Source organism: Culex pipiens, chromosome 2 (assembly GCF_016801865.2).
Source record: "Culex pipiens pallens isolate TS chromosome 2, TS_CPP_V2, whole genome shotgun sequence".
Lineage (NCBI taxonomy): Eukaryota > Metazoa > Arthropoda > Insecta > Diptera > Culicidae > Culex > Culex pipiens.
In genome coordinates, this window is record NC_068938.1 from 173,655,765 (window position 1) to 173,670,014 (window position 14,250).

The 14,250-nt window shown below is 35.9% G+C and overlaps 1 protein-coding gene across 1 annotated transcript; it reads left to right on the forward strand.

The window, feature by feature from the left end:
* The first annotated feature begins 2,577 nt into the window (after window positions 1-2,577).
* Window positions 2,578-4,437, forward strand: LOC120416985 (uncharacterized). The gene has a single exon (XM_039578908.1). The coding sequence runs from the start codon at window positions 2,725-2,727 to the stop codon at window positions 4,390-4,392; it is 1,668 nt and encodes a 555-aa protein (XP_039434842.1). The 5' UTR covers window positions 2,578-2,724; the 3' UTR covers window positions 4,393-4,437.
* Window positions 4,438-14,250: the final 9,813 nt, after the last annotated feature.

A 14,250-nucleotide genomic window follows, 5' to 3' on the forward strand; every position in this document is an offset into this window, starting at 1 on the left:
GATCCAAAGCTATCTGAAGTTTCTTTCATTCCAAGTATCTGAAGGGGACGTTTGCTGATTGTTCACACGTTCACGTGTTTTATGGATGGCCCCATTACTGTAATTTCTGACATAAAGCACTCGTAGAATGGAAGCATAGCAAATACTGATGCTAGGTAATGTTTAAACAAAAAGTGCTTTGTACCACCGACATTAGTTCTGTAGCACAAAGCAATGGCTTCAGCAAGGTGCAAAACGGCGATTTTCCTCATCACATTCTGTGCAACCGGATCGATTGGTTCTCCAGATGTGGTGAATTTTATCATTTCCACCATAGAAGAGTTGGCTGCTCGCCAAACTGGCATCCCAGAGTGTGTTTTCTACGACCATGCCCTCAGCAAACCCTTTAAGGGTGTTTTGGAAAGTGTACTGCTATCACCGAGGTTGAAGCTGATTCCAAAACTCATCATCAACCGAGATATGAAGCTCGAGCATTTAGTAATACCCCGCGAACCGATTATGCTTTTAATTCGCGCTAGAAATATGGCGTACGATGACAAAAGCATTCTTCACACCTTGCGAACCTTTAATCCGAACACTAAAATAATAGTGGTAGTGAATAAGGTAACCATGAACTTCGAAATCATGAAGAAATATTTAAAACGGTGTTCGTTTCTCAATGTAATTTATTTGGACTCTACAGAGAAACCAGTTAGAGCGGATGCAAAAAGCTTGTTTAAAGATTACTTGTGGCGTAACCTTAACGGAGTGCCTATCAAATTCACTATTCGAGGTAATTACCTTGATCCATTAGATAAAACATTCAAGTGGATTCAAGAAACAGCATTTCACCTTAATACTACAGCGATTCAGTCAAAGCATTTATGTGTCTCAAGCAAATATGAACTTTATGATGAGTGCTACTTGGATCATTTCCGAACCAACAACGTTGATATCGATTGGTCTGCCTACTTCCTTTTGAGCACAAACACAAACGGGTTTGACTTACTGATCTTGAATGTACCCTCCGTCAAAGTGATAGTGGCTCCCAGATTACACCGAAAAGTAGAGGAATTACTTTTTCTACCATTTGACTGGGAAGTGTGGATCATTCTGATAGTACTCTTCACAACATTTGAAGTGATAGCAGTACTAAGACCAACGTTTTTCTACAATGACCCAATACTGCTGCCAGTTTGTGGATTTGAAAGATGTAGTTTGTATCGTGCGAGACGCTGGGAAAAGATGATTCTAATGTCATTGGTGGTGTTGATGTTCTTCATGACCTGCGCTTACGAGACCAAGTTCCTTTCGATGCTGATATGCAAACCCGTGAAACCGAAGATTAATTCATTTCAGGACCTGCTAAAGTCAGGCATCAAACTAAAAATGAATCTCCACATGAGCCCAGATAACATTAGAATGCAAATTTTGGATGAGCTTATAACAAACAGTAACGATAGTTTGTTTGATATGGACAAAATCCATGCCTACGTCAGCGAAAGGGAGTTTATCGAGCCTATTCTGCCGTTCTATTACGACACTCAAACTAGAATCTCGACATATTATGTAATAGATGAAACATTAGGAACCTTTGTTCAAGCATACCAAATGGCATACAGAAGCCCATTGATAGACTATTTTAGATGTACTCACGCTGTCTTTGTTGAAAGTGGTATCTGGAATCTTTGGCACTTACAATTCATGCCATCAAAAGGTCAATTCTATGACTCAACTTCAAATGACATTTTATTATTTGGGGATCTCGTTTTAGCATGGGCTGCTTTTGTATTTGGATGTTCTTTCAGTGGGATAGTGTTTGTTTATGAAATCACATCGTTTAAATATTTTCACCGTCAAATCCGTAATGGAGTCAAGAGAATGTTCCAATAGTTAAATTGCCCCCGTTCATATAAATGTCCCAGAAGCATTTATCCGAAGATCTGTATGGAGCCTCGGATAATTGAATCACAATCAAAATAAGTTTAGATTTTTTTCGCCTTACTTTTCAATTATCTTTCTAGACCCCAAGTTCAGACGCCTTGAAAACTTGTGACAGGAAAACATTGCAATACTCAAAGTCTACTAGGTAGGAACAGCCATGAATAAACCCGTTTCTTTCTCATAAAAATCTATTCATAGGATTTCACTACCAATTTCTCGATTTTTTAGCACTCGTCGTGTTAATCGATATGTACGAATCGTGTTGAAAAACTTTTCTTTTTGCATAAAGTGAAAAGATTAAGAGGTCAGAAAATCAGAACCCTTGGATGAAACTACATTCCTTACGAAAAGGAAACTTACTGTTAGTGGATACGCTCCACAAGTCTGCCTAAACATCCAGCTGAGTGAAAGCTGATGGAACAAAAAAAAAGCTGATGAAACGACCTGGCGCTTCAATGGGATTTAACCCTTAAAATAGGTGGGCGTTTTGGTTTTTTTTTCAGTTTACGGGTTTAATCCCATTCAAACTTCAAATTCAAAGCGCCAGGTCTGTCGTGTTGCAACCAATCAAACTCATATTTAAAATTCGAGCTCAGTACAGCTAAGGGATTTAACCAAGCTTACCTCTGCAGCGCCGACCACGATAATACCTTGAAATGCCCGCAAATTGACTTATTTTGTTATATCCTAGTAAACACACGTTTGAGTAAACTTACTACTGTCACGTGGTGGGACCATTAATCATGCGACCATGAACGACGATCAGACAAATCCGCAGCTTTGCTCAGTGTATTCGGGAAAATGGCAAAGAGATGGTGGAAAACGCTAATTAGCATGATCACGTTCTGTATAACCAGATCGCATGGATCTACAAATAAGGTGGACATAATTACATCCACCATACAGTCTATAACTGCTCCAGAAACTCGCAATCCAGATTGTGTTTTCTTTGACCTTGGTTCTAAAAATCGCGATGCTTTCGATAATATTCTTCAATCTCCGAAATTGAACTTTATTCCGAAATATGTCATCAATCGGGACATAGACATAAACTATGGTTCAATACCAAGAAAACCAATAATTTTGTTAATTCGAGCAAGAAATATGACATATTCTGATAACAGTATTATTCAAATTCTTCAACACTTCAACCAAAACACTCAACTGATAGTGCTTGTCAACAAGGATTCGAAAAATTTCAAAATCGTGGAAACTTATGTGAGAATGCTGGCGTTTCACAATGTGATTTACTTAGATTTGAGCAGCTCTAGTTTGGGTGTAACCGGTTTAAATGCAAAGGGTATGATCGAAGACAGCATGAGGCGTAACTTCACTGGAAGCCCTCTAACTTTCACCAAACGTCAAATTGGACCCGATCCATTCGATCCAACATTCAAGTGGATTCAGGAAACAGCATTTTATCTGAACACTACAGCGGTGCAGTCAATGCATTTTTGTGCCTTGAGCGAATCTGATCTTCAGGACGATTGCTACTTCGATCACTTCCAAACGAACAAAGTGGATATCGATTGTACTACCTACTCTCTATTGAGCACAAGTGAATATGAGTTTAGATTTGATTTACTGATATCAAATGTACCCTCCGTCAAGGTGATTGTGGTTCCCAGATTACAACGAAATGTGGTGGAATTATTTTTGTTGCCTTTTGACAGGGAAGTATGGTTCGTTCTGCTGATATTCCTCACAGCAATTGAAGTTATTTCATTTTTAAAGCCAACATTTTTCTTAAACGATCCAATACTGCTGTCGGTTTGTGGATTTGAAAGATGTAGTCTTTACCGTGCGTCACGCTGGGAAAAGATGGTGTTAATGTCATTGGTATTGTGGATGTTCTTCATGACCTGCGCTTACGAGACCAAGTTCCTTTCCATGCTTGTATACAAACCGGTGGAACCAAAGATTAATACAATCCAGGATCTGCTTAAGTCGAGCATCAACCTTAAGGCAAATCTGCTTATGAGTCCAGATATCGAAATGGAAACACAATTGGAAGGAGTAGTGATCAATAGCAATGACAGTGAATTTGAAATGGACAACACACATGCCTACATCTTCGAAAAAATGTATATCGAACCATCCCTACCATACTACTATGACACAAAAACTAAAACTGCAAGATATTATAAAATGGACGAAACGCTTGGATCATTTGTTAAAGGATACGTCTTGTCCGACAGAAATCCACTGTTGGACCTTTTCGGTTATACTCACGTTGTTTTCGTTGAAAGTGGCATCTGGAACGTGTGGAACTCCAAATACATCACATCACAAGGCCAATTCTGTCACTCAACCACAGATGAAATATTATCATTTTGGGATCTCGTTCCAGCATGGGCTGCATTTGCGTTTGGATGTGTGATGAGTGGGTTAGTGTTTGTTTATGAAATTGTAACACTCAAATGTTTCCACAATCGATTTCGCTATGTCATCACGAGTGTTTTGCAGTAAATCAACACGAGTTGCGTGGCTTCTAATTACATTTTAAATCCAATAAAAAAAACTGTTTTGAAAATCTCCGCGGTGTTGTAATATCATCTAGAGTAAAGTTGAAAACTGATCCTTATAAAAATTGAAATAAAATCTTATTGCGGCAGAGGACAAATAACACAAGAACTCATCCTCTCATCCTTCAGAAAGAAAAGAAAGGTGCTTAATGCTTCTAGACTCATAAGCCTTTCCTGAATAATATTGAAGTCAAAGAAAATACTACAGTCATGCCCCGGTTTTGCACTCCTCGGTTTTGCACTGCCCCGGTTTTGATTCGTTCAGCTGCCTCGGTTAAGCACGGCCCAGTGCTTAACTGAATCACAGAGCTTGTGGGATTTTGGCTATATGGGAGACATTGGCTATAATCCTATGAAAAATCATACTAACATCAATTTTTTTAGCGTTTTGAAATAGGGATGATGTCAGCTATCGATTGCACTAATAATTACATGAAAATGTTTATTCTGCTTATTTCTAGGCGTCCGAATGTTATGTGTGGTGAGTCACCCAAAACCTCTTTCACGCAAATACAATGTTCCTCAAAAAATACTAAAAAATATAAAATATAGGGGCCAATGATTTTTTTTTAGAATGAATTATTCAGGATTAAATAAATTGACAAAGAATTAAAAATTATAAATAAAACAAAAATGATTTTTTGAGTTTTGTACAAAGTTCTTTGTCATATTGATAATGTATATAATAACCACCTGCAATTTTTTTCGCAAGAACTACACTGCCCATGTTCGCATAAATGTCACATATGCAAAAACAGCAAGCTGAGAAAAACGCATTTGAAGTTTGTCCCATACATAAGCCTACGTGTTAAGTTTTCGCAAAAAAAAAAATGATTTCCTCTTGATTTCTAGAACAAAGTACTGGATGTTATAGACTCTTTCGAAAGAGCACACAATTTTGAATCAAACTGCATCAATAACATCAAAATCGATGAAAATGCATATGGGACATTTATGCGATCAGGGGCAGTACATTAGAATTGATTATTTTTTTATGCTTTTCCTTCTAATAGGCAGTCAAAATTATTTGAAGTTTTTGTGGATCAAATATTTAAAACCAAAATGAACTTAATTATCATTGATAAAAACAAAGTTTTCAAGTGAAAGCCATAAATCGCTGTAGGATATCATGTAAACTTTTTTTGAAAGAGCTATCAAATGCGCTATTTATGAATAATGTTAGAACCGTAGAAATGAATACTTAAATTTAAATTAATTGTTTTTTATCGTAGTGAAAAGTAATAAAGTAATTTGTGTAATTAATCATTTTGTACCAGTAATTTGAGTAATTGATTGGCAGACTGGCTAGTAATTACCGCTTCTGGAAACCCTTGTCGATCCGCACCTACCGTATTACTATGGTACTGAACCCAAGATCGCAGGATACTATATAATGGGTGAAACACTAGGAACATTTGATCAAGGATACGTAATGTCCTACAGAAGCTCCCTGCTGGAACTTTTTGGTTACACTCATGTTGCATTTGTTGAAAGTGGTATCTGGAATGTGTGGAACTCACGATACTTGACAATGGATGGCCAATTTCATGACTCAACCACAGATGAAATATTATCACTTTGGGATCTCGTCACTTCGGGCTGCATTTGTGTTTGGATGTGGTGTGAGTGGGGTAGTGTTTGTTTATGAAATTATAACACTCAAATGTTTCCACAATCGATTTCGCTATGTCATCACGAGTGTTTGCAGTAGAACATCAAGAGTTTCGTAGCTCATTCTAACATTTTTAATGAAATAAAAACCATTTTTTTATTTGAACGTTGTTGTGCTATTATCCATTTCAAGTAAAGCTATACGCCAGGGCCAGAAGGACTTCGCCAGTTTTTTGAAAACCACAAAAATTAATGCAGGTCCTCCAGCCTAACAAAATCTTTAAAGTGGCATTGGCAAAGACTTGTTGAATTAGGCTTCCTCAATCTGAAACAAGTGCATTGAGATAACTGTAAAAAAAGTCATCTTCATAACTTCGGGAACTATCGACTATTCTTCCCTTGAAGTATCTTCTACCAAAGGATTCATAACACAGTCAAGTCACACCATTTTTGCAATCAAATTGTAAAAAACACATACATTTTATTATTATTACATTTTATATTATAAATAAAAAAAAATCGGGAATCTGATCAATAGTGAGAGAAAACTCAGTGGCACTGCACTTGAACTCTTTCGATCAAGTTTTTTAACTCGCTCGTGAAAACATAATGACAAAAAATATTATTTAAATAAACTTTTGTGCTTCACACACATTCAAACCCCAAATACATGAGCATCGACCCAAAACATTCTCAGAGGTACGTATTCGTACCCAGCATACATTCCGAGAGGAAATAAAACCGTTCTTTCTTCACCTGACCTTTATGCTTCTGCGGTGGAGCTGATGCCCCATTACGGATTTCGTTTCCCCGCCCTCTTTTATGTATTTATGCTGCTCCGTCTCGAAATGCAGTGCAAGAAAAAGAAATGCTGAAAATAAAAACTTTTTCACGATTTCTCCGTTGCCTCGAGAATCTGAGACCTCGGCTGGAAGTAAGAAAAGTCACAAACGCCAAAGCGATTCGCCCCAACAGTCCAGTTGATCAAGGTGAGTCTCAACCACGCGTACAGAGTTGTACCCATAATTATTTTTGAAAATTTGATGTGCAAAAATGGAAGTTGAGTAACTTAAAAACAAATTCCTATGTACTTATATTCAAGGTTTAAGTTTAGCAAACCTAACACAACCTCAACTCCACCGAAGTTCAGCCCTGTCCCGCTTCCCCAATCTTATGTGTCCAATTTGAGACTTTTTTCTTCTTCTCTGGACAACTCGTGATCCAATCTGGACGGGCAGGTGTTGAAAATGTGTTTCTTCCTCCGAACCTTTGGCGGGCTCGGACGCTGGCAGATCTGGGAGAGCGAAGAACCCTGGGGCCATAAACTGTATCTGATGTACCTGCTACGGTGAAACCGAAATAGAAGGGAAATCAAACATCAAGTTTCATCTGCGACACCGGAAACGTACGTACGGTGCGTGTGAATTTCACCGTCCGAGCACCGGAAAGGGGATTGATGCTAAATTTCACTTTTGTGGAATAATTAGATTAATAATAAATTCTCCAATAAAGCGTACATAAGATAGCAATCCTCATCGTACTTTAATTACATTACTACCACAATCAAAGCTTTAATCAGTCCATTACTATATAATACCATCCATATTATGTATTTGAACACGAGTCTCTGATTCCGTTGTTATCTCGGTCGTCAACACATTACTGTCTCCATGCAGCATTCTCATGCAATCATTCATTTCATTCAAATTATGTGAGAAATTAATTTAAGAGTCTTACCCTATCAAAAAAGGTGAAATTTACTTGAAAATGTATAAGTTAGATTTTTTTTCAAAAATTACACCACAATAAAAAACACCCTTCAAAGTGAATTAGTCCAAAAACATATCCAACTGCCCATACTTCAATTTGGTTATTTCTGGCGACTGTGAAAACAAAACTGATGTTAACTGACTGGTCCCTGTTTGTGTGTGATTGCAGCCCGACCGCCAAATATCGAGATAAATGTTCACGTAAAAGTATATCAAATGCGCAATTTTGGGCTGCTCCGCACGTCCCAGGGAAAGTGCGCAATATTGCGACCCGCGCTCACGTGCCCTTGTTGTTATGGCATTTTTTTACGTTCTGTGTGCCTTCTTGTGCAAGTAATGAAAGTGGCTTGCGTCACTCTTTATATTAGATTCAATTTAGTTTTTTTTAACCTAGAGCTAAATCAATTTATTGAAAAGATACATCAATTTTAATAAACAAAATTGAAAAAATCTAAAACAAATAAAAGTTGTTTCGAGAAATACTCGACAACAAGCCACATGCCGGATGCATGTGCAAACAGCTTGAGCTAGAAACAGGTCTGTTTTGCACCTGATCTGTTTTAGCTGTTTCGTTTGTTTTGTCTGGTAAGGTAAGGGAAAGTTGTTCTAGACTTGGTTATGATTACTTGAAACTTTGACATTTTTTCTAACAATCTTATTTTGTTCTATTGTTCTATTGTTTGTATAATTTATTTTTATTGAACTTTACATCTATATTTAATAGACGAGAAGTTCTCTGGAATTTTTGAAATATTTTTTTAAGATTTTAAATTATGAATATTCTGAACTGAATGAAACTTTGTCCAATTGCCTGAGTCAAAAGAAACCATTTTGCATCATAAGTTTTTTTTAATCCAAGGCTCCATGCAGTTTAGCGTACTGGTCATACAAAATTGGCAAGTGAATATCAGAAGAGGTCACGAGGGGTAGTTCAAAAATTACGTCCATGAAAAGAAGGGGTGGTGCAGTTATTGACAGGAGACGGGGTGGTCTGAAATCCCAAAAATCGCTGGAGTTTATATTTGAACAACTCCTCCAGAAGGAATATTCTGATCGTATTTGTGTGTTCGGCACAGTTTTGTTTGCCACAATTAGTGTTTTAGCCCTTTTAAAATGTTTCCCTCGATTCTAAAAAATCAGAACAGAAAAGTTCACAATAGTATCATTTTTAACTTGGAAATCAAACTAATAGACTGCTGTGTTTGCATATAAGGCATTAATGTGATCATGATTTTATGGAGCACTCGCATTTAAAAAAATAAGTATGATATACAACTTTGAAGACCATTGTTACAAGGTAAAAAAAAATTGATGGGGCAATAATGCAACAACACAACTCGACATTCGTGAAGTTGATGTCAGTAAACGCCTCAGTTTCGTCAAGGTATAAAAGATTTGGGCTCCATGAACACGCTCAAATTGACAGAATTAAATTGTAGTGGATTCCCTGCCAATAATTAAATTTATAAATTTGAGAACAAATTCGTTTCTCTATGACATGATTAACATGATTCCTTAGCATTTATATCCAAATTTACAATGTTATTTATTTGCAGAGGATTCACTAAAATTAAATTCTGTTGATTGGAGCGTGTTCAGGGATCCCAAATCAATCATACCTTGACAAAACTGAGACGTTTACTGACATTAACTTCATAAATGTGGAGTTGAGTTATAATAAAGAGAGGTCACTTTAATCTCTTTTGATTATTGCATTATTGTTCTCTCCGTTTTCGTAAATCGACTTTATTTGTATTTATTGATTTGGATGAAACTTCATCTTTGCATTCCTTATGAAAAAATGTGGTATTTTTGTAATATTATTTTAACCATGAAAGTCAACATACAATTTTAGGTGCTGGTTATATAAAAAGGGTTTGTAAACGTATGAAATTCTGTATCTTGAGCAAATTTTTTTTTTATTGATTTAGTGTATTTGGCAAGGTTGTATTTCGTCGCCATCGTGCTAACTTGTCGTACGTGCATTTTGGGCCAAATTGAGTTAAGAACGCCATTTTGTGCAGCTCACAAAGCCTCACCTTTTGACCTTCACAGATCCCCAAATTTCGATTTCAATCCTGAGATATTCAACAAAAACCGAAAAAACTCCGTGCATTTTTGTCACTTTACATATGAAAGTAGTTTCAATCTTGTCGTGCTATCTTGTCACTCTATAAAAATTGATGTAAGTGCGACAAAAGGCCAAAGGGATTTCAGGCCTGGAAAGTCAGGATGCGTTTGTCGCACGTACAAGCTAGACTACCGTAAACATTTGTAATTATAACTCGGGACTCCAGCAACCAACTTCAACCAAACTTTGGGACAATGCACATAATGGTCAGCCAAACAAAACGTGTTTGTTATTGTTTACATTGCGTGCTCTCGTTTTTGCATATTCAAGGTCAAACATTAAAACGCGTTTTTCTCGGAACGTCAAAATGGCGGGTGCGACAAGATAGCACGACGACGTCGATTTTATAAAGGACACTCAAAAATAAGTACACTGAAAACCACATTCCCACTTTTTCAACAATAAATGTTTAATTTCCAAAATACACATTTATTCAGATTTGGAAATTTTTTGATTGGTATTCAGAAACAAAAATAATACATTTTTAATATCAAGAAATTTGAAAAAAAAAATTGGTTGACTTGACTGCTTGTAAAAAATCATGCAACTTTGAGAAAATATATAAACTTTCTAATTTTGAAATCTTACAAATCGTCCCAAATGAAAGAAAATATTATTAGTATTTTTATTGAGAAGGATTTTTTAAAACAAAGTGTTTGGACAGTGAAAATCTATGCTCCACAACCATAAAATTGCTTTTATATTTGTCTCAATGACCATAAAGTTAAAATAAAAAAAAACCAAAAAAATCAACTTGTGAATAAATAAATAATCATTGAATTTACCTTCAAAATCTAATTTCGAGCGTTTTTTAACTTGAAACACTATTTTTTAACTTGAAAATTTGATACGAAGTTGTTTTTTAATGGATTTTCATGGTTTTATGATATGACTTTAGTTATATGGTATTCAGCCTAATAAATCAATTAGATTAAAATAATTTTGAGCATTTAAAAGTGGTTGAAATTCAACAATATTTTTTCATATATAACCCTCTTACGCCCTTGGTAGCTCACGTGCTTCATAAATTTATAACTTCAATCTGTAATTTCTCGAATACTTAGAAACAAATTCTTTTTAAAAAAAATAATTATATCAGTTCAATTTCCATCCAACATGTTCAAGGTAAAAAAAAGTCAAACAAATCTCAATGTTGATCTTGGCCGGAAGATGTAGATATCTTATTTTTAAATGATAATACAGAAAAACATTGTCAGAGATAAAATAGTATATATTCATTCCATAACAGCGTAGGTTTTGTTGTCCAACAAATAAGCAAACAATATTTCTAGTGTTGAATGCTTCAGAAATAAATATTATCTGAATTAAACCTTGACATGAAATTTAAAGACAAGCTGATTAATTAATATGAACAGAAGATGGAAATAAAAAAAAATCAAATCTCCAATTTTTATTTTCTGTATAATTTTAAAACATTGGTGCCAAAAAGGTAGGAAAATGTAAACTTCTGCTTGTATTTCGGGAATTCCCGGGAAATTAACAAATTTCCCGGGAAACGGGAAATTTTTTTTCTAGGAAATCCCGGGACTTTCCGGGAATTTTTTTCCCGGGACGGGAAATTGGACGCTCTATACCTCGATTTTTCAAAAAAAATCATCTTGAATGAAAAACACCTTAAAAAAACTTTTGAGAAATTTTCTGTAAAATAAAAAGAATTTCAAAATAATAAAAAAAATTATATCAGTCATAGCTTTTGGTTAGGTCGACAAATTGATAATTTTCCTAATTATTTTTTTTTCGACCAAATTTTATTCTTATTGTGTGAAAGATCAAAACTTTCACAAAAGTTTAATTTTTCAAAATCGAACTAATATACCTCACTATGATCCAAAAAAAAGGGTTTTTTGGTTCCTTAAATTAAAATAAAAATTTAAAAAATCATGTTTTGGGAATCTAAATACTAGTGAAAAAAAGAAAAATACAGAAATGGGAAATTTGTTTAGCGTGTGTTCTAAGTAGTCCTAAGGCCATTGCCAATTTTAATTCATGATTTTGTATTGCAAAAAACGTCATCATTCTAAATTATGAATTCAAGCAGTGTTTACTTTCAGTTTTGATTAATTCGGCAGGCGTTGAAAAAATCGGATAGGGATTCATTTACCAAAAACAACCCACAGGTTGATAAATTGTTAAGCAATTCAGCAGTTATAGAGATAAGATAGTAATAAATGAATGCTTTGTAACTCAAACTCGTACTTTCCAGAATTCCTGTGATTTCCCGAATTCTAGTAGTACGTTATGTGGGTTTCCCAAGTACCTATGTTATTCCAAACAACTTCGGTTTGACTACCCAATTGAAAAAGTATTTCACAAGTTTAATTTGCATTGAAACATTGTTTCACTACAAACCGGAAACAGCTGAAAGTGACAATCTCAATATGTTCAACAACAAACTCACAATTTAATACGATTCTGGCAGCACTAGAACCCAGGGACCCCGGGGGAAGAAGAAACCTGTGGGGAAAGAACCATACCCCGTTCGAAAATCGAAATGGCAAAGTTCATTCGTAAATGGCTTTCTCCGGGCAGGGCAGGGCAGGAGGGCCTCGAAATGTGGCCGCGCATTACGAATAATGAAATGGAAATATCCATTAAACTTATCGCATCGGAAAGTTGTTTTCTAGGCAGTGGCGTCGATGACGGCAAACAGAGAGAGAGCTAGGCCGCCGGGGCAAGGCGCGGTGCGGCAGAGGTCGTTGAACTCCACGTTGGCGTGGTGGCGGGCTGGTGCCGTTTTTCTGCGTACTCATTCTAGCAAGCCCCGTGTCCAATCCAGTTAGACTTTGGCCATTGCCAGCCAGTGGCCACCGGTTCGGAGGAATTTCTGGCAAAGCCGCTAATGTATTGTGGCAGCGCAGCTTTTGAGGAGCAAAAAAAAAGGAATTAGGTTTCGAGTTAACCAACAAAAGTTCATGAGTTAATGATGTTTCAGTTTTCCCCAAAGTTGATAAGATAAAGAGAATCAAATTCAAATATAGCTTTCCTGACAGAAGAAACCAATACAAGCTTCGAAAATTAAACCCAACCAACCTCTCCTTTAAGTAAATTTCTTGATAAAATTTGGTCAACATAAAATTTTCAATAATTTTTTATCTTCTAAAATCATTTTCAAAATTAGGATATTTAAAAAAAGTGTCAACTTTGCCATTTTCAGAATATTGTCTTAAATTCAATTATTTGACCCAATCGCAAATATGAATGTTTTATATGTGATTTGTCATAACCCCAATGTGTTTTTACTTTATATTACTATAACCTAGAAATAAACGAAGCATTCAGCTCACTCGCAATCTCAATTTATGATCAACATCTTAATTATTATTTCCCAACTTGTACGACGGCTCACAACTTTTCCATTAAGCTCCGAACCTCTAGCATCGATCCAATCGCTCAGCTCCATTCTCCAAAGTTGGACGAACCTTGGCGAAAGACTCGCCCCTCAAGGTGTGATTAATTTGTACTGTCGGGCGTTGGAGCCGTTTCAGCACACCTGTGAGAGTTCCCACGGTGACGCTGGCGGGGTCCACCACTCATGTCAAAACTCACGAACCAAATTATTTTGAACTACTTTTTTGGGACAGGTAAGTAAAACAAAATGTATGTTTAAAAATAATCTGTTCAGGTTCTTGAGTGCGGAACGCGAAGACATCGAAGAGCTTCTTCGTTTATATATTTTTACTGCTTTCTTGGAAAATCAACTTTCGAAGGTTGACTGCTTTCCGCGGGGGAGGATGCTCTCACAGCAATTTGTAAGTAAGGAGAAAAAAGCATGACTCATAAGTTAGAGAGCAAAGTTGAATCATCTTCATACTACCTGCCGGTGTAATGTTACACTGAATCATCAATCGAGCCACTACATTCTAAAAGATTTCTATTTATTTTGAGAAAAGAAAGATTAAAAAAGTAAATTTAGCAAATATGCCATTTCCATTACTACTTCAGGTTTCTATGTAAAGTCTGTATCAACTGAACCAGTACTGAATACAAAATATTTAAAAAAATGACTGTGTATATAACAATCACATTGTTTCAGGATTGGGTCCATATGTTTGACAATAATAGAATAAGAAAACAAAAGCGTTCTTGTGCACAGCATCCCTCACAAAAACGAAATAATTAGTATCAAATATCTCGAGTATAAACAAATCTCTTTGATATTTTGAAATACAATCCAGACACGATTATCCGAAGCCTCGATCATCCTAATCGTTCATGACAAAAAAAAATCGTATTTTATAATTTTGTATCTATTACCACCCAATTCAGGTTC

What these genes read in the sequence shown, in the direction of transcription:
- LOC120416985 (XM_039578908.1), top strand. Translation starts at nt 2,725, where the DNA reads ATGGCAAAGAGATGGTGGAAAACGCTAATTAGCATGATCACGTTCTGT.